This window comes from Bombina bombina, chromosome 8, assembly GCF_027579735.1.
Source record: "Bombina bombina isolate aBomBom1 chromosome 8, aBomBom1.pri, whole genome shotgun sequence".
Taxonomy (NCBI): domain Eukaryota; kingdom Metazoa; phylum Chordata; class Amphibia; order Anura; family Bombinatoridae; genus Bombina; species Bombina bombina.
The window spans coordinates 277,835,700-277,854,489 of NC_069506.1; the positions used below are offsets into that span (position 1 = coordinate 277,835,700).

An 18,790-nucleotide genomic window follows, 5' to 3' on the forward strand; every position below is an offset into this window, starting at 1 on the left:
CATAGAAACCGTTATATCAGGGCTCCCACTATTGTAATAGGAGTGGGAGGGACCTTGTTTTAGCGCCTTGTTGCGCAGTTAAAATTCTAGTACAGTCTTCCTGCTTCTTCCTCCTTGATCCAGGACGTCTCTAGAGAGCTCAGGGGTCTGCAAAATTCATTGTTGAGGGAGGTAATCAGTCACAGCAGATCTGTGACAGTGTGTTTGACTGTGATTAAAAACGTTAAATCTTAATTGATATCCGTTTTATCCGTTTTGGGTATTGAAGGGTTAATCATCCTTTTGCTAATGGGTGCAATCCTCTGCTAATTAGTGCACTTCTTGTTAAGAATTGTTTAACTATATCTGTACTTTTTAAAGCGCTGCAGCGTTTTTTTCTATTGCTTGTAAACTTATTGAAAGTGATTTCCAAGCTTGCTAGTTTCATTGCTAAGTCTGTTTAAACATGTCTGAAACAGAGGAAACTGTTTGTTCATCATGTTCAAAAGCCTATGTGGAGCCCAATAGAACGATGTGTACCGATTGTATTGATATTGCTTTGAATAAAAGTCAATCTGTACCGATAGAGAAATTATCACCAGACAACGAGGGGGAAGTTATGCCGTCTAACTCTCCTCACGTGTCAGTACCTGCGTCTCCCGCTCGGGAGATGCGTAAGATTGAGACGCCAAGTACATCTAGGCCCTTACAAATCACTTTACATGATATGGCTAATGTTATGAAAGAAGTATTATATAATATGCCCGAATTAAGAGGCAAGCGCGATAGCTCTGGGTTAAGAACAGAGCGCGCTGATGACACGAGAGCCATGTCTGATACTGCGTCACAATTTGCAGAACATGAGGACGGTGAGCTTCATTCTGTCGGTGACGGTTCTGATCCGGGGAGACCGGATTCAGAAATTTCAAATTTTAAATTTAAGCTTGAGAACCTCCGTGTGTTACTAGGGGAGGTGTTAGCGGCTCTGAATGATTGCGACACTGTGGCAATTCCAGAGAAAATGTGTAGGTTGGATAGATACTATGCGGTACCGGTGTGTACCGACGTCTTTCCTATACCAAAAAGACTTACAGAAATCATTAGTAAGGAGTGGGATAGACCCGGTGTGCCTTTTTCCCCTCCTCCGATATTTAGAAAAATGTTTCCTATAGACGCCATCACACGAGACTTATGGCAGACGGTCCCTAAGGTGGAGGGAGCAGTTTCTACTTTAGCCAAGCGTACCACTATCCCGGTGGAGGATAGCTGTGCTTTCTCAGATCCAATGGATAAAAAATTAGAGGGTTATCTTAAGAAAACGTTTGTTCAACAGGGTTTTATATTGCAGCCTCTGGCATGCATTGCGCCTGTCACGGCTGCAGCGGCATTCTGGTTTGAGTCTCTGGAAGAGGCGATTCGCACAGCACCAATGGATGAGGCTTTGAGCAAAGTTAGAACCCTTAAGCAGGCTAATGCGTTTGTTTCAGATGCCGTAGTGCATTTAACCAAACTTACGGCTAAAAATTCCGGATTCGCCATACAGGCGCGCAGGGCGCTCTGGCTTAAATCCTGGTCAGCGGATGTAACTTCCAAATCTAAACTACTTAACATTCCTTTCAAAGGGCAGACCTTATTCGGGTCCGGCTTGAAGGAAATTATTGCTGACATTACGGGAGGTAAGGGCCACGCCCTTCCTCAGGACAGGGCCAAACCAAAGGCCAAACTGTCTAATTTTCGTGCCTTTCGTAACTTCAAGGCAGGAGCAGCATCAACTTCCTCCGCTCCAAAACAGGAAGGAACTACTGCTCGTTACAGACAGGGTTGGAAAGGCAACCAGTCATGGAACAAGGGCAAGCAGGCCAGAAAGCCTACTCCCGCCCCTAAGACAGCATGAAGACAGGGCCCCCTATCCGGAGACAGATCTAGTGGGGCGCAGACTTTCTCTCTTCGCCCAGGCTTGGGCAAGAGATGTGCAGGATCCCTGGACGTTGAAAATTATATCTCAGGGATACCTTCTGGATTTCAAAACCTTTTACTCAAATCTATTTGTGGTTCCCAAAAAAGAGGGAACCTTCAGACCAATCTTGGACTTAAAGATCTTAAACAAGGGACTCTTATAGATTCTGTAGAGATGAAGATTTACCTGACGGAGTCCAGGTTGTCAAAGATTCTCAATGCTTGCCGTGTCCTTCATTCCATTCCAAGCCCATCAGTAGCTCAGTGCATGGAGGTAATCGGCTTAATGGTCGCGGCAATGGACATAGTGCCATTTGCGCGCCTGCATCTCAGACCGCTGCAACTATGCATGCTAAGTCAATGGAACGGGGATTACTCAGATCTGTCCCCTTTGCTAGTTCTGGACCAGGAGACCAGAGATTCTCTTCTCTGGTGGTTGTCACCGGTTCATCTGTCCAAAGGAAGGACTTTTCGCAGACCAGATTGGACGATTGTAACAACAGATGCCAGCCTTCTAGGCTGGGGAGCAGTCTGGAATTCCCTGAAGGCTCAGGGATCGTGGACTCAGGAGGAGAAACTCCACCCAATAAACATTCTAGAATTAAGAGCAATATTCAATGCTCTTCTAGCTTGGCCTCAGTTAGCAGCACTGAGGTTCATCAGATTTCAGTCGGACAACATCACGACTGTGGCTTACATCAATCATCAAGGGGGAACCAGGAGTTCCCTAGCGATGTTGGAAGTCTCGAAGATAATTCGCTGGGCAGAGTCTCACTCTTGCCACCTGTCAGCGATCTACATCCCAGGCGTGGAGAACTGGGAGGCGGATTTCCTAAGTCGACAGACTTTTCATCCGGGAGAGTGGGAACTTCACCCGGAGGTATTTGCTCAACTGATTCGTCGTTGGGGCAAACCGGATCTGGATCTCATGGCATCTCGCCAAAACGCGAAGCTTCCTTGTTACGGATCCAGGTCCAGGGACCCGGGAGCGGTGCTGGTAGATGCATTAGCAGCCCCTTGGGTTTTCAACATAGCTTATGTGTTTCCACCATTTCCGTTGCTACCTCGACTGATTGCCAGGATCAAACAGGAGAGGGCATTGGTAATTCTGATAGCGCCTGCGTGGCCACGCAGGACCTGGTATGCAGACCTAGTGGACATGTCGTCCTGTCCACCATGGTCTCTACCTCTGAGGCAGGACCTTCTAATACAGGGTCCTTTCAACCATCCAAACCTAATTTCTCTGAGGCTGACTGCCTGGAAATTGAACGCTTGATTCTATCAAAGCGTGGGTTTTCGGATTCGGTTATTGATACATTAATACAGGCTCGGAAACCTGTGACCAGAAAAATTTACCATAAGATATGGCGTAAATATTTATATTGGTGTGAATCCAAGAGTTACTCATGGAGTAAGGTTAGGATTCCTAGGATATTGGCTTTTCTACAAGAGGGTTTAGAAAAGGGTTTATCCGCTAGTTCGCTAAAGGGACAGATTTCTGCTCTGTCTATTCTTTTACACAAACGTCTGGCAGAGAATCCAGACGTCCAGGCTTTTTGTCAGGCTTTGGCTAGGATTAAGCCTGTGTTTAAAGCTGTTGCTCCTCCGTGGAGCTTAAACTTGGTTCTTAAAGTTCTTCAGGGTGTTCCGTTTGAACCCCTTCATTCCATTGATATTAAGCTTTTATCTTGGAAAGTTTTGTTTTTGATGGCTATTTCCTCGGCTCGAAGAGTCTCTGAGTTATCTGCCTTACATTGTGACTCTCCTTATCTGATCTTTCATTCAGACAAGGTAGTCCTGCGTACTAAACCTGGGTTTTTACCTAAGGTTGTTTCTAACAGGAATATCAACCAAGAGATCGTTGTTCCTTCGTTATGTCCAAATCCTTCTTCAAAGAAGGAACGTCTTTTGCATAATCTAGACGTGGTCCGTGCTCTGAAGTTCTACTTACAGGCAACTAAAGATTTTCGACAAACTTCTTCTCTGTTTGTCGTTTACTCTGGACAGAGGAGAGGTCAAAAGGCTTCGGCCACCTCTCTCTCTTTTTGGCTTCGTAGCATAATACTTTTAGCCTCTGAGACTGCTGGACAGCAGCCTCCTGACAGAATTACAGCTCATTCCACTAGAGCTGTGGCTTCCACCTGGGCCTTTAAGAATGAGGCCTCTGTTGAACAGATTTGCAAGGCTGCAACTTGGTCTTCACTTCATACTTTTTCAAAATTTTACAAATTTGACACCTTTGCTTCTTCGGAGGCTGGTTTTGGGAGAAAGGTTCTTCAGGCAGTGGTTCCTTCTGTTTAATGTTCCTGCCTTGTCCCTCCCATCATCCGTGTACTTAGCTTTGGTATTGGTATCCCATAAGTAATGGATGACCCGTGGACTGAACACACTTAACAAGAGAAAACATAATTTATGCTTACCTGATAAATTTATTTCTCTTGTAGTGTGTTCAGTCCACGGCCCGCCCTGTCTTTTTGAGGCAGGTTCTAAATTTTAAAATTATAACTCCAGTCACCACTGCACCCTATAGTTTCTCCTTTCTCGTCTTGTTTCGGTCGAATGACTGGATATGACATGTGAGGGGAGGAGCTATATAGCAGCTCTGCTTGGGTGATCCTCTTGCAACTTCCTGTTGGGGAGGAGAATATATCCCATAAGTAATGGATGACCCGTGGACTGAACACACTACAAGAGAAATAAATTTATCAGGTAAGCATAAATTATGTTTTTTTATCACCTATGTATGTATGTACATAATCTGCATTACCTATGTATGTATTTATTCTGTATCACCTATGTACATACGTATTCTGTACAACCTATGTATGTACGTACATATTCTGTATTACCTATGTATGTACGTACGTATTCTGTATTACCAATGTATGTAGGTACATATTCTGTATTACCTATGTATGTACGTACGTATTCTGTATTACCTATGTATGTAGGTACATATTCTGTATTACCTATGTATGTATGTACATATTCTGTATTACCTATGTATGTACGTACGCATTCTGTATTACCTATGTATGTATGTACGTATTTTGTATTATCTATGTATGTACGTACATATTCTGTATTACCTGTGCATATATATATTCTGTATTACCTATGTATGTACGTATTCTGGATTACCTATGTATGTACTTACGTATTCTGGATTACCTATGTATGTACGTATTCTGGATTAGATTACCTATGTATGTATGTATGTACGTATTCTGTATTATCTATGTATGTATGTATTCTGTATCACCTATGAATGTACATGCGTATTCTGGATTACCTATGTACGCACGTATTCTGGATTACCTATGTACAGTATATACGTACGTATTCTGTATTATCTATGTATGTACGTACATATTCTGTATTACCTATGAATGTACGTACGTATTCTGTATTACCTATGTATGTATGTACGTCGTCTGCATTACCTATGTATGTACGTCGTCTGCATTACCTATGTATGTACGTATTCTGTATTACCTATGTACGTACGTATTCTGTATTACCTATGTATATACTACGTATTCTGTATTACCTATGTATGTATGTACGTAGTCTGCATTACCTATGTATGTACGTATTCTGTATTACCTATGTACGTACGTATTCTGTATTACCTATGTATATACTACGTATTCTGTATTACCTATGTATGTATGTACGTCGTCTGCATTACCTATGTATGTACGTAGTCTGCATTACCTATGTATGTACGTATTCTGTATTACCTATGTACGTACGTATTCTGTATTACATATGTATATACTACGTATTCTGTATTACCTATGTATGTACGTATGTATTCTGTATTACCTTTGTATGATTACTGTATCACAGCTTGTACATTCTGCCTTTACTCACAGGAAGAAGAAATTAGAATCCGGCCTGTTGAATTCTGTACGACCTCTGAATGAAGAAACAGGTAATTTTACTAGTACATAAACAGTATACAGGCATGGGGTCTTCCTTGCAACAAAATGCTCCCATTCTGAACTTACAATAAGTGTTCTCATTTCTTTTCTATTCTAAACATTTAAGAAAATTAATAATTTCTGTTCTGTTGCTTAAATATATGTGTACTAATGAGGCAGGTACCTCATGAAAAACAAATTAACGTGATATGTGAAATAAGTGAACAAAAGCAATACATCAGAAAATAATACTAACACCACTGTAGTGAACAATAACGTTCCTTCTCCTTTAAAGACCTGTAATTCCTCTGTTCAGCAGGTGTTTTCATCAAAAGAGAAAAGAGCACATAAAGGGCCAGATTAAGAGGGAGTGATATTTAATGTTCCTGCTTGAGCATTAACTCTAGACATGTATTTGTATGTATCTTAATGTTAAAACCCTTTGCAGACTTTTTTTCTAACATTTGAGACCTCATATCTCTGAGCCATTATTACTTTTTTGTTCAATATTATTTTGAATAACTTTTATTATAGTGTTATTATGAGTGTAACTGTACTTTTTGTAATGTATATTTATTCCCTATGTCATGGAGAGTCCACAACATCATTCCAATTACTAGTGGGATATTCAACTCCTGGCCAGCAGGAGGAGGCAAAGAGCACCCCAGCAAAGCTGTTAAGTGGTGTAACTGCCTTACCCATAAACCCCAATGGAGGTTGTGCAAAGTCGGTGTCGGAAGATAATTTTAAGGGTATTTTTTCCTGCAACTGAAGAGCTTAATAGCAAGGACTGGGGTCTAGCTGGGTCCACATTAATCTCTTGAGTAAGAGTAGTGGTGGCTTTTAGCAATTAAAAGGCGGCAAGGTATTCTATGCTTTACTTTTAACACTTTGCTACCCCTTTACAGAAAGCCAGAGTTGGTGACTCTGTTCTTTCTTTTCCTACAGGTCCATGACAGGGAGTGAAGTACCTGCCACACCTAAGGAGCAGCATCTGTCCTGCACTTGGATCTAAGGTAAGGGCCTTTGCCTTCTAGGTACAGAAGGATAGCAGCACTTAAGAGGTTAATCCTCATTATCAGATCCTTTCTTTGGGACTTAATACTCCTTATTAATTAAGGATTCATACTGAGGACATGGCACTTGAGTATTTGAATCCAATACAAGTGTTTAATATTTAACTGTAGTATTAAAATTTTGTTTTTAATATTAAGATTTCTTTATTGGACTTTGCTTGTGGACCTGTTATTTAAGCTATGGATGCATAACAGGATCAGTCTATCTCTATGGATAGATGTTTGCTTTGTTTAGACAACCAGATAGCAAAAACGTTAAAATGTAAATAAAAAATTCTCCCTTCTCAGCCAAGTGTCTCAGGATACTGCTGTGCGTGACATGCCTCAGCTTTTTCCTCAGATATCCCAAGCCTTAATTGTTTCTCAAATGTGCCTTCTGTGTCCTCTCATCCACCTGGGGTGTTTATTTACCAGGATAGTTGCTCTTTTAAGGATCCAATGGACAAGAAGCTAGAGGCTTAATTAAAAAAGATGTACATCCATCAAGGGTTACAGTGGCAACCTGCAGTGAGTATTGCTACGGTTGCGGGAGCAGCATCTTATTGGTGCGATGCATTGTCTGATCTTATTAGAGGAAACTACAGCAGAGGAGATCCAAGATAGGATCAAAGCTCTCAAATTGGCCAATACCTTTATCTGTGATGCAAATATGAAGATAATTTGTCTGGGAGCTAAAATGTTTAGCTTCACGGTTGTAGCCCGCAGGGCTCTGTGGTTAAAATCTTGGTTGGCCGATGTCTCTTCTAAGGCCAAGCTTTTGGCTTTACCTTATAAGGGAAATACTCTGTTTGGACCTGGTCTAGGGGAGATCATTTCAGAGATTACGGGTGGAAAAGGATCTTTCCTACCTCAGGATAAGAAGAATAGACCTATAGGTCATCAGACTTCTAATTTTCGTTCCTTTTGTAACTTTAAGGGACAAAAGTCCTCCTCCTCTTCTTCTTCAAAACCAGATCAACACAGATCCACTTGGAAATCCAACCAGCCCTGAAACAAGGGAAAACAAAAAAAAAAAGCCTTCTGCTGAATCAGCATGAAGGTTCTGCCCTCGATTCCAGTGTGGATCAGGTGGGGGCAGTCTTTCTTTTTTTTTTCCCGTCAAGCCTAAATATGCGATGTCCCAGACCCTTGGGCGGTGGACATAGTATCCGAGGGTTACAGAATGGGATTCAAGTCTTGCCCTCCAAGGGGCAGATTTCTCCTGTCAAGACTATGCTCAAACCAAATAAAGAAGGAGGCCTTCTTAAACTGTGTAAAAGACCTATACTCTCTGGGAGTTATTGTTCCTCTCCCTCTAACAGAACAAAGTATAGGATTCTATTCAAATCAATTTGTGGTTCCGAAAAAGGAGGGAACTTTTAAGCCCATTCTAGACCTCAAGAGTCTCAACAAATTCCTCAGGAATTTGTCCTTCAAGATGGAAACTATTTGTTCCATTCTTCCTTTGGTACAGGAAGGTCAGTTTATGATGACTATAGACCTGAAGGACGCATACCTTCAAGTTCCCATTCACAGGGAACACCATCAGTATCTGAGGTTTGCCTTTCTGGACAAGCGCTTCCAATTTGTTGTACTTCCTTTTGGTCTGGCCACGGCTCCCAGATTATTCACAAAGGTTCTGGGGGCGCTATTGGCTGTGATAAGATCCCAGGGAATTGCTGTGGTGCCTTATCTAGACAACATCTTGGTTCAGACGTCATCTTTTCAACTAGCCCAATCTCATACAGAGATGCTCTTGTCTTTTCTACGTTTCCATGGGTGGAAGGTGAATTTGGAAAAAAGTTAATTAGTTCCATCTACCAAAGTGTGTTTCCTAGGGACTTTAATAGATTCCCTGTCCATGAAGATTTTCCTGACGGAGGTCAGAAAACAACAACATTTTTGCTTTTTTGCTTCCTGCCTTTCTCTCCAGGCTGCTTTTTGTCCATCTGTGGCTCAATGCATAGGGGTGATTGGTGTGATAGTGACATCCATGGACATAATTTCTTTTGCTCGGTTCCATCTTCGACTGCTGCAACTTTGTATGTTCCGTCAATGGAACGGAGATCATTTGGATTTATCTAAGAGGATAAATCTGGACCCTCTAACAAGAGACTCTCTCTTGTGGTGGGTGTCACAGGAACATCTGTCTCAAGGCACTTGTTTTCTGAGACCTTCCTGGGAAATTGTGACTACGGATGCCAGCCTGTCAGGCTGGGGTGCTGTTTGGGGTCCTCTAAAGGCTCAGGGCCTGTGGTATCGGGAAGAGTTTTCTCTTCCCATAAACATATTGGAGTTGAGAGCTATCTTCAATGCCCTATCAGTGCTGATCTGGTATGGATGTCATCTCTGCCTCCTTGGAGGTCACCTCAGAGGAAAAACCTTCTACTTCAGGGTCCTTTCCTCCATCCAAGCCTAGATTCTCTGAAACTAACTGCTTGGAGATTGAGCACCTAGTTCTGTCTAGGCGTGGTTTTTCTGAAGTGGTAATTGAAAATATAATTCAGGCTCGAAAACCATAATATATGGCGTTAATATCTTTATTGGTGTGAATCTAAGGGGTTCTCCTGGAGCAGGGTTTTGTCTTTTCTTCAGGATGGCCTGGATAAGGGTTTATCTGTCAGTACCCCAAAGGGTCAGATTTCTGCGTTATGTATCCTTTTGCACAAACGTCTGGCAGATCTACCAGATGTTCAAGCCTTTGTACAGGCTCTGGTTAGAATCAAACATGTGTTTAAACCTCTTATTCCCTGGTTGAGCCTTAATTTAGTTCTTAAAATTTTGCAGCAGGCTTTGTTTTGAGCCGATGCACGTTGTTGATATAAAACTGTTATCCTGGAAGTTTTTTTTTTTCTTGTTGCTACTTCTTCCGCTCACAGAGTATTCGAGCTGTCAGCTCTGCAGTGTGATTCCCCGTACCTTTTTTTTTCATGCTGATAAGGCGGTTCTTCGTACTAAATTGGGGTTTCTCCCTAAAGTGGTATTGGATCGAAACATTAATCAGAAAATTGGTGTTCCTTCTTTTTGTCCTAATCCTTCTTCTCAAAAGGAACGTCTTTTGCATAACTTGGATTTTATGCGGGCTCTGAAATTCTACTTGCAAGCTACTAAAGATGTTGGCAATCTTTTGCCCTGTTTGTTGTTTTCTCTGGAAAACGTAAGGGTCAGAAGGCCACTTCTACTTCTGTCTCTCTGGTTGAGAAGTACGATTCGTTTGGCTTATGAAACTGCTGGACAGCAGCCTCCTGAGAGAATTACGTCTCTTTCAAATAGGGGTGTCTCCTCTTCTTGGGCTTTCAAAAATTAAGCTTCTGTGGATCAGGTTTGCAAGGCGGCAACATGGTCCTCTCTACATACTTTTTCCAAATTCTACAAATTTGATACTTTTGCATCGGCCGAGGCTTTTTGTTGGGAGAAAGGTTCTTCCATCGCTGGTGTCTTCTGTTTAGGTCCTCCTGCTTTTTTCTCCCCCCCTGTTTATACCGTGTCCTCTAGCTTGGGTATTGGTTCCCACTAGTAATTGGAATGATGTCGTGGTCTCTCTATGTCATATGAAAAAAAACTAAATTTATGCATACCTGATAAATTTCTTTCCGGGCATGGAGAGTCCACGACCCCGCCCTCTCTTTTTTTTTAAATTATAATTCGGCAGTTTTTTTTATTAAACCTCAGGCACTTTATCACCCTTGTGTTTCTTCTTTTTCCATTTCCTTCGGCTGAATGACTGGGGGTAATGGGTAAGGGATGTTACACTTAATAGCTTTGCTGGGGTGCTCTTTGCCTCCTTCTGCTGGGCAGGAGTGGAATATCCCACTAGTAATTGGAATGATGTCGTGGACTCTCTATGACCGGAAAGAAAGAAATTTATCAGGTAAGCATACATTTTGTTTGAATGTGTTTTGTGTTTTGTTTTGTGAAACAGTTAACCAGAGCTCTGAGGACACTCTAACCCGACAAGCGTTAACTTGAATTGCGCTTAAGCCATCGTGTTTACTTTCAACTTGTAATGCAAGTGATAAAGCAGCGATAAACCCCTTATCGCTCCCGTGCAAACGTTTGCGCTCCACCCGTAATCTGGCCCATAGTATAATACCGTTATACACTTTTAGTGCAATCACAATAGGAGCTGTACTCACACTTCACTTAGCTCTAAGGAAAGCGTTCAAATCAACAAATGCCCCTGGATGATAGGGACATCTTCTTTCTTTAAAAAATTATCAGCAGGTAAAAAATATTAGCAATAAAAGCTATTACATTTAAAAACAAGCAATAAGTCACTTCAGGTTACCAGTATATATGTAAGTACAAACACTGGAAAAGAAAATAAGTTGTCTGCAATTTTATAACAAACTATAGTCCCAAGTGCTGTATTCCAGTCTGTGTAACCCTTACCTTTGACACAATCTCCAACGCACGTTTCTCTGCTTTTTCGTGGAAAATAGGTACCTCTCATGAACAGGTTGTAGTAGTGCCTGCTCCCCCTCCTGAGAAGCAGGTGAATTCTGACCGCATTAGTAAGTTCCTCCCCTGAGCACCAGGTGAATTTAACCTCAGAAATAGTAAAGAACACACTAGTGAGTTCCTCCCCTGAGCAGCAGGTGAATTTGTATCCCAGACACAGTAATAAATACACTAGTGTTTTCCTTCCCTGAGCAGCAGGTGAATTCGTACCTCAGACAGAGTAATAAATACACTAGTGTTTTCCTCCCATGAGCAGCAGGTGAATTCCAACCTCGACAGAGTAAAGAACATACTAGTGAGTTCATTACTCTGAGGTTGGAATTCACCTGATGCTCAGGGGAGGAACTCACTAGTGTGTTGATTACTCTTAGGTTGGAATTAACCTGCTGCTCAGGGGAGGAACACATTAGTTCTTCCCATGAGCAGCAGGTGAATTCGGACCTCAGACAGTCTGATACATACACTAGTGTTTTCCTTCCATGAGCAGCAGGTGAATTCGTACCTCAGACAGAGTAATAAATACACTAGTGTTTTCCTCCCATGAGCAGCAGGTGAATTCCGACCTCAGAAAGAGTAAATTGCACACTAGTGAGTTCCTCCCCTGAGCAGTAGGTGAATTCCAACCTTTAGAGTAATGAACACACTAGTGAGTTCCTCCCCTGAGCAGCAGGCAAATTCGGACCTTAGAGTGATAAATACACTAGTGTTTTCCTCCCATGAGCAGCAGGTGAATTCGTACCTCAGACAGAGTAATAAATACACTAGTGTTTTCCTCCCATGAGCAGCAGGTGAATTCCGACCTCAGAAAGAGTAAATTGCACACTAGTGAGTTCCTCCCCTGAGCAGTAGGTGAATTCCAACCTTTAGAGTAATGAACACACTAGTGAGTTCCTCCCCTGAGCAGCAGGCAAATTCGGACCTTAGAGTGATAAATACACTAGTGTTTTCCTCCCATGAGCAGCAGGTGAATTCCAACCTCGACAGAGTAAAGAACATACTAGTGAGTTCATTACTCTGAGGTTGGAATTCACCTGATGCTCAGGGGAGGAACTCACTAGTGTGTTAATTACTCTTAGGTTGGAATTAACCTGCTGCTCAGGGGAGGAACACACTAGTTCTTCCCATGAGCAGCAGGTGAATTCGGACCTCAGACAGTCCGATACATACACTAGTGTTTTCCTTCCATGAGCAGCAGGTGAATTCCGCCCTCAGACAGAGTAATGAATACACTAGTGGGTTCCTCCACTGCTCTATGTATGATGTAACTGTACCCCCATTTAATATGTGTATTTCTCTTGCAAGATGTATCGAGTCCACGGATTCATCCAATACTTGTGGGATATTCTCCTTCCCAACAGGAAGTGGCAAAGAGAGCACCCACAGTAGAGCTGTCAATATAGCTCCTCCCCTAACTTCACCCCCCAGTCATTCTCTTTGCCGGCTCTAAGCAATAAGGAAGGGTAAAGTGATTGTGGTGACAAAATATTAGTTTTATTTTCTTCAAGCAAGAGTTTGTTATTTTAAATGGTACCGGTGTGTACTATTTACTCTCAAGCAGAAAAAAGATGAAGATTTCTGCCTGGAGGATAATGATCTTAGCATTTGTAACTAAGATCCACTGCTGTTCCCACAGAGGCTGAGGAGTACAGGAAACTTCAGTTGAGAAACAGTTTGCAGGCTATGCTGCACTGAGGTATGTTCAGTCAGTTCAGACTGTGATATTTCAAGAAAAGGGCTGACATTATCCCCATGAGGGGAAGGGTAAGCTGTAATCAAAGACTTATGGTAGTATTACAAGCTTGCATAAGGGCTAAGTTACTTTGCTGGTTGACACTTATATAATAGAGCAAACGTTTTTTTGGAGAAGTATGGTAAAACGTTTTTTCGGATTTTTTATTTAGAGGGTTCATTTGGCTTATTTTGAGGTTTACATCCCACATGGCTGTTTGAAACACTTGAGGTGTTACTTTAAGGCCCAACAGACATCGAAAGTAAGAGGTGGGTGGGGCCTAATTTCGCGCCTTAGATGCGCAGTTGTTTTTCATTCTGGACAGCAAGCTGCAACACAGGAGGGTCCTGACTCGATTTTGGGGCCAAAACGAAGCTTTATTCCCTCACAGAGCAGAGCTGTGGCAAGGTGCTGACTGTGTATTTTCGGGTTTTTTGACTCTTGTCAATCCGGTTTTGTTGTTAAGGGGTTAATTTAATTTTTTACTAGTGGTGCAACCTTACTAAGGCTTACTACATATACTGTAAAAAGTTTGAAGGATTTGTTGCATTTTTAAGCAGTTTTGCAGAACGTGTACATGTTTTTTTCTCTTAAAGGCACAGTACCGTTTTTTTGAAATTGTTGTTTTACATTGAATAAAGTGTTTTCCAAGCTTGCTTGTCTCATTACTAGCCTGTTAAACATGTCTGACATCAAGGAAACTCCTTGTTCAATATGTTTAGAAGCCATTGTGGAACCCCCTCTTAGAATGTGTCCCACTTGTACTGATATGTCTATACATTTTAAAGAGCATATTGTAGCACTTAAAAATGTAGCGCTAGAGGATTCTCAGACAGAAAGAAATGAGGTTATGCCATCTAGTTTTTCCCAAGTGTCACAACCAGTAACGCCCTCACAAGCGACGCCAAGTACCTCTAGTGCGTCTACTTCATTTACCTTACAAGACATGGCAGCAGTTATGAATTCTACCCTCACAGAGGTTTTATCTAAACTGCCTGGGTTGCAAGGGAAGCGTGATAGCTCTGGGTTAAGAACAAATGCTGAGCTTTCTGACGCTTTAGTAGCCGTATCCAATATTCCCTCACAATGTTCTGAGGTAGCGAGGAGAGATTTGCTGTCTGAGGGAGAGATTTCTGATTCAGGAAAGATGCTCCCTCAGACAGACTCTGATATGACGGCCTTTAAATTCAAGCTAGAACACCTCCGCTTGTTGCTCAGGGAGGTATTGGTGACTCTGGATGATTGTGACCCTATTGTGGTTCCAGAGAAATTGTGTAAAATTATGTTTTTCCGGTCCCTAAGAGGATTGCGGATATTGTTTCTAAGGAGTGGGATAGACCAGGTATACCGTTCGCTCCCCCTCCTACTTTTAAGAAAATGTTTCCCATATCTGACACCATGCGGGACTCGTGGCAGACGGTCCCTAAGGTGGAGGGAGCTATTTCTACACTAGCTAAGCGTACAACTATACCTATTGAAGACAGTTGTGCTTTCAAAGATCCTATGGATAAAAAATTAGTGGGTCTCCTAAAGAAAATTTTTGTTCATCAAGGTTTTTTTCTCCAACCTATTGCATGCATTGTTCCTGTAACTACTGCAGCTGCTTTTTGGTTCGAAGGCTCTAGAAGAGGCTCTCCAGGGGGAGACCCTATTAGATGATTTTCTGGATAGAATTAAGGCTCTTAAGCTGGCTAATTCTTTCATTACAGATGCTGCTTTTCAACTGACTGAATTAGCGGCAAAAAATTCAGGTTTTACCATTTTAGCGCGTAGAGCGTTATGGCTTAAGTCCTGGTCAGCTGATGTGTCATCAAAATCAAAGCTTTTGACCATCCCTTTCAAAGGGAAGACCCTATTCAGGGCCTGAACTAAAGGAAATTATTTCGAACATCACTGGAGGGAAGGGCCATACCCTCCCTCAGGATAAAACAAATAAAATAAAGACCAAACAAAATAATTTTCGTTCCTTTCGAAACTTCAAGAGTGGTCCCACTTCAGCTTCCCCTGCTGCAAAGCAAGAGGGGAATTTTGCTCAATCCAAGTCAGTCTGGAGACCTAACCAGGCTTGGAACAAGGGTAAACAGGCCAATAAGCCTGCAGCTGCCTCCAAGACAGCATGAAGGGGTAGCCCCCGATCCGGGACCGGATCTAGTAAGGGGCAGACTCTCTCTCTTCGCTCAGGCTTGGGCAAGAGATGTTCACGATTCCTGGGCTTTAGAAATTGTTTCCCAGGGATATCTTCTGGACTTCAAAGATTCCCCCCCCAAGGGGGAGATTTCACATTTCTCAATTGTCTGCAAACCAGACAAAAAGAGAGGCGTTCTTACGCTATGTAGAAGACCTACATACCATGGGAGTGATTCACCCAGTTCCAAGAGCGGAACAGGGGCAAGGGTTTTACTCCAACCTGTTTGTGGTTCCCAAAAAAGAAGAAACTTTCAGACCAATCTTGGATCTCAAGATCCTAAACAAATTCCTCAGAGTCCTGTCTTTCAAGATGGAGACTATTCGGACTATTCTGCCACTGATCCAGGAGGGTCAATATATGACCACCGTGGACTTAAAGGATGCGTATCTGCACATCCCTATCCACAGAGATCATCACCGATTTCTCAGGTTCGCCTTTCTGGACAGACATTACCAGTTCGTGGGCCCTTCCCTTCGGGTTGGCCACGGCTCCCAGAATTTTCACAAAAGTGCTAGGGTCCCTTCTAGCAGTTCTAAGACAGCGGGGCATAGCAGTGGCGCCTTATCTAGACGATATCTTAATTCAAGCGTCAACTTTCCAACTAGCCAAGTCTCACACGGACATCGTGTTGGCCTTTCTGAGATCTCATGGGTGGAAGGTGAACATAAAAAAGAGTTCTCTCTTCCCTCTCACAAGAGTTTCCTTCCTAGGAACTCTGATAGACTCGGTAGAAATGAAAATATTTCTGACGGAGGTCAGGAAATTAAAACTCGGAAACACCTGCCGAGCTCTTCATTACATTCCTCGGCCGTCAGTGGCTCAGTGTATGGAGGTAATCGGACTAATGGTAGCAGCAATGGACATAGTTCCGCTTGCTCGCTTACACCTCAGACCACTGCAACTATGCATGCTTGAACAGTGGAATGGGGATTATGCAGATTTATCTCCTCAGATAGATCTGGATCAGGAGACCAGAGAGTCTCTTCTCTGGTGGTTATCTCAGGTTCACCTGTCTCGGGGAATGTGTTTCCGCAGACCCTGCTGGGCTGGTGTGCAGTCTGGAACTCCCTGAAAGCTCAGGGGTTATGGTCTCAGGAGGAGACTCTCCTGCCGATAAACATTCGGGAACTGAGAGCGATATTCAATGCGCTTCAGGCGTGGCCTCAACTGGCTGCGGCCAAATTCATCAGATTTCAGTCAGACAACATCACGACTGTAGCTTCTATCAATCATCAAGGGGGAACAATGAGTTTTCTAGCGATGATAGAGGTTTCCAAAATAGTCCGATGGGCAGAGACTCACTCTTGCCATCTTTCAGCAATCCATATCCCAGGGGTAGAGAACTGGGAGGCGGATTTCCTAAGTTGTCATCCGGGGGAGTGGGAGCTCCATCTGGAGGTGTTTGCCCAACTGATTCGACTATGGGGCACACCAGAATTGGATCTGATGGCGTCTCGTCAGAACGCCAAGCTTCCTTGTTACGGGTCCAGGTCAAGGGATCCCCAGGCAGTACTGATAGATGCTCTAGCAGTGCCCTGGTCCTTCAACCTGGCCTATGTGTTTCCACCATTCCTTCTCCTTCCTCGTCTGATTGCCAGAATCAAGCAGGAGAGAGCTTTGGTGATTTTGATAGCACCTGCGTGGCCACGCAGGACTTGGTATTCAGATCTGGTGGACATGTCATCAGTCCTACCATGGACTCTGCCGCTGAGGCAGGACCTTCTGCTTCAAGGTCCTTTCAAGCATCCAAACCTACTTTCTCTGCGTCTGACTGCTTGGAGATTGAACGCTTGATTTTAGCAAAGCGTGGTTTCTCTGAATCGGTCATTAATACCTTGATTCAGGCTCGAAAGCCTGTCACCAGAAAAATCTATCATAAGATATGGCGTAAATATCTTTACTGGTGTGATTCCAAGGGTTACTCATGGAGTAAGATCAGGATTCCTAGGCTATTATCTTTTTCTCCAAAAAGGATTGGAGAAGGGATTATCTGCTAGTTCCTTAAAGGGACAAATATCTGCTTTGTCTTTCCTTTTACACAAGCGTCTGGCGGATGTTCCAGACGTTCAGTCGTTTTGTCAGGCTTTAGTTATCAAGCCTGTGTTTAAACCTGTTGCTCCGCCATGGATTTTAAATTTGGTTCTTAAAGTTCTTCAAGGGGTTCCGTTTGAACCTTTGCATTCCATAGATATTAAGCTCCTATCTTGGAAAGTTCTGTTTTTAGTAGCTATCTCTTCGGCTCGAAGAGTTTCTGAGTTATCTGCTTTACAGTGTGACTCACCTTATCTTGTTTTCCATGCGGATAAGGTGGCTTTGCGTACCAAACCTGGATTTCTTCCTAAGGTTGTTTCTAATAGGAATAACAATCAGGAAATTGTTGTTCCTTCTCTGTGTCCTAATCCTTCTTCCAAGAAGGAACGTCTGTTGCATAACCTTGATGTGGTTCGTGCTTTAAAGTTCTACTTACAAGCAACTAAAGATTTCCGTCAAACATCTTCATTGTTTGTTGTCTATTCTGGAAAGCGGAGAGGTCAAAAGGCTACGGCAACCTCTCTTTCTTTTTGGCTGAAAAGCATCATCCGTTTGGCTTATGAGACTGCTGGCCAGCAGCCTCCTGAAAGGATTACTGCTCACTCTACTAGAGCGGTGGCTTCCACATGGGCTTTTAAAAATGAGGCTTCTGTTGAACAGATTTGTAAGGCGGCGACTTGGTCTTCGTTTCATACTTTTTCCCAATTTTACAAATTTGATATTTTTGCTTCTTCTGAGGCTATTTTTGGGAGAAAGGTTCTGCAAGCGGTGGTGCCTTCCGTCTAGGTATCTGTCTTGTCCCTCCCTTCATCCGTGTCCTAAAGCTTTGGTATTGGTATCCCACTAGTATTGGATGAATCCGTGGACTCGATACATCTTGCAAGAGAAAACAAAATTTATGCTTACCTGATAAATTTCTTTCTCTTGCGATGTATTGAGTCCACGGCCCGCCCTGTCTATTTAAGACAGGTAGTATTTTTTATTATAAAACTTCAGTCACCTCTGCACCCTATAGTTTCTCCTTTTTCTTCCTAGCCTTCGGTCGAATGACTGGGGGGTGGAGTTAGGGGAGGAGCTATATAGACAGCTCTGCTGTGGGTACTCTCTTTGCCACTTCCTGATGGGAAGGAGAATATCCCACAAGTATTGGATGAATCCGTGGACTCGATACATCGCAAGAGAAAGAAATTTATCAGGTAAGCATAAATTTAGTACCCCCAGGTGATATGTGTATTTATCTACCAATATCCTGTTCTACCGATTGCTCCTGTATGTATACTGTATGTGTAACTGTACCCCCAGGTGATATGTGTATTTATCTACCAATCCCCTTGACTGCAGAGTGCTGCTGTATGTATATGTAGCTAAAAAACAAATCTGTTGAAGACACTGGCGTGTCCAACTCTGGTGGGCGCTATAGTTCAAAGTATAAAATATCCAGATATATCTAATCCATCTATATCAA

General features: G+C 42.7%; 1 protein-coding gene across 4 annotated transcripts in view; it reads left to right on the plus strand.

Moving 5' to 3' along the window:
• The window catches only part of SIDT2 (SID1 transmembrane family member 2), a 526,209-nt gene that overhangs the window by 216,274 nt on the left and 291,145 nt on the right, over positions 1–18,790 (plus strand). For all 4 annotated transcript variants that reach the window (XM_053691390.1, XM_053691389.1, XM_053691392.1 and 1 more), the window contains one exon: positions 5,814–5,872. In XM_053691390.1, coding sequence (XP_053547365.1) covers positions 5,814–5,872 — 59 coding nt within the window. The remainder of the gene's footprint in view (positions 1–5,813; positions 5,873–18,790) is intronic.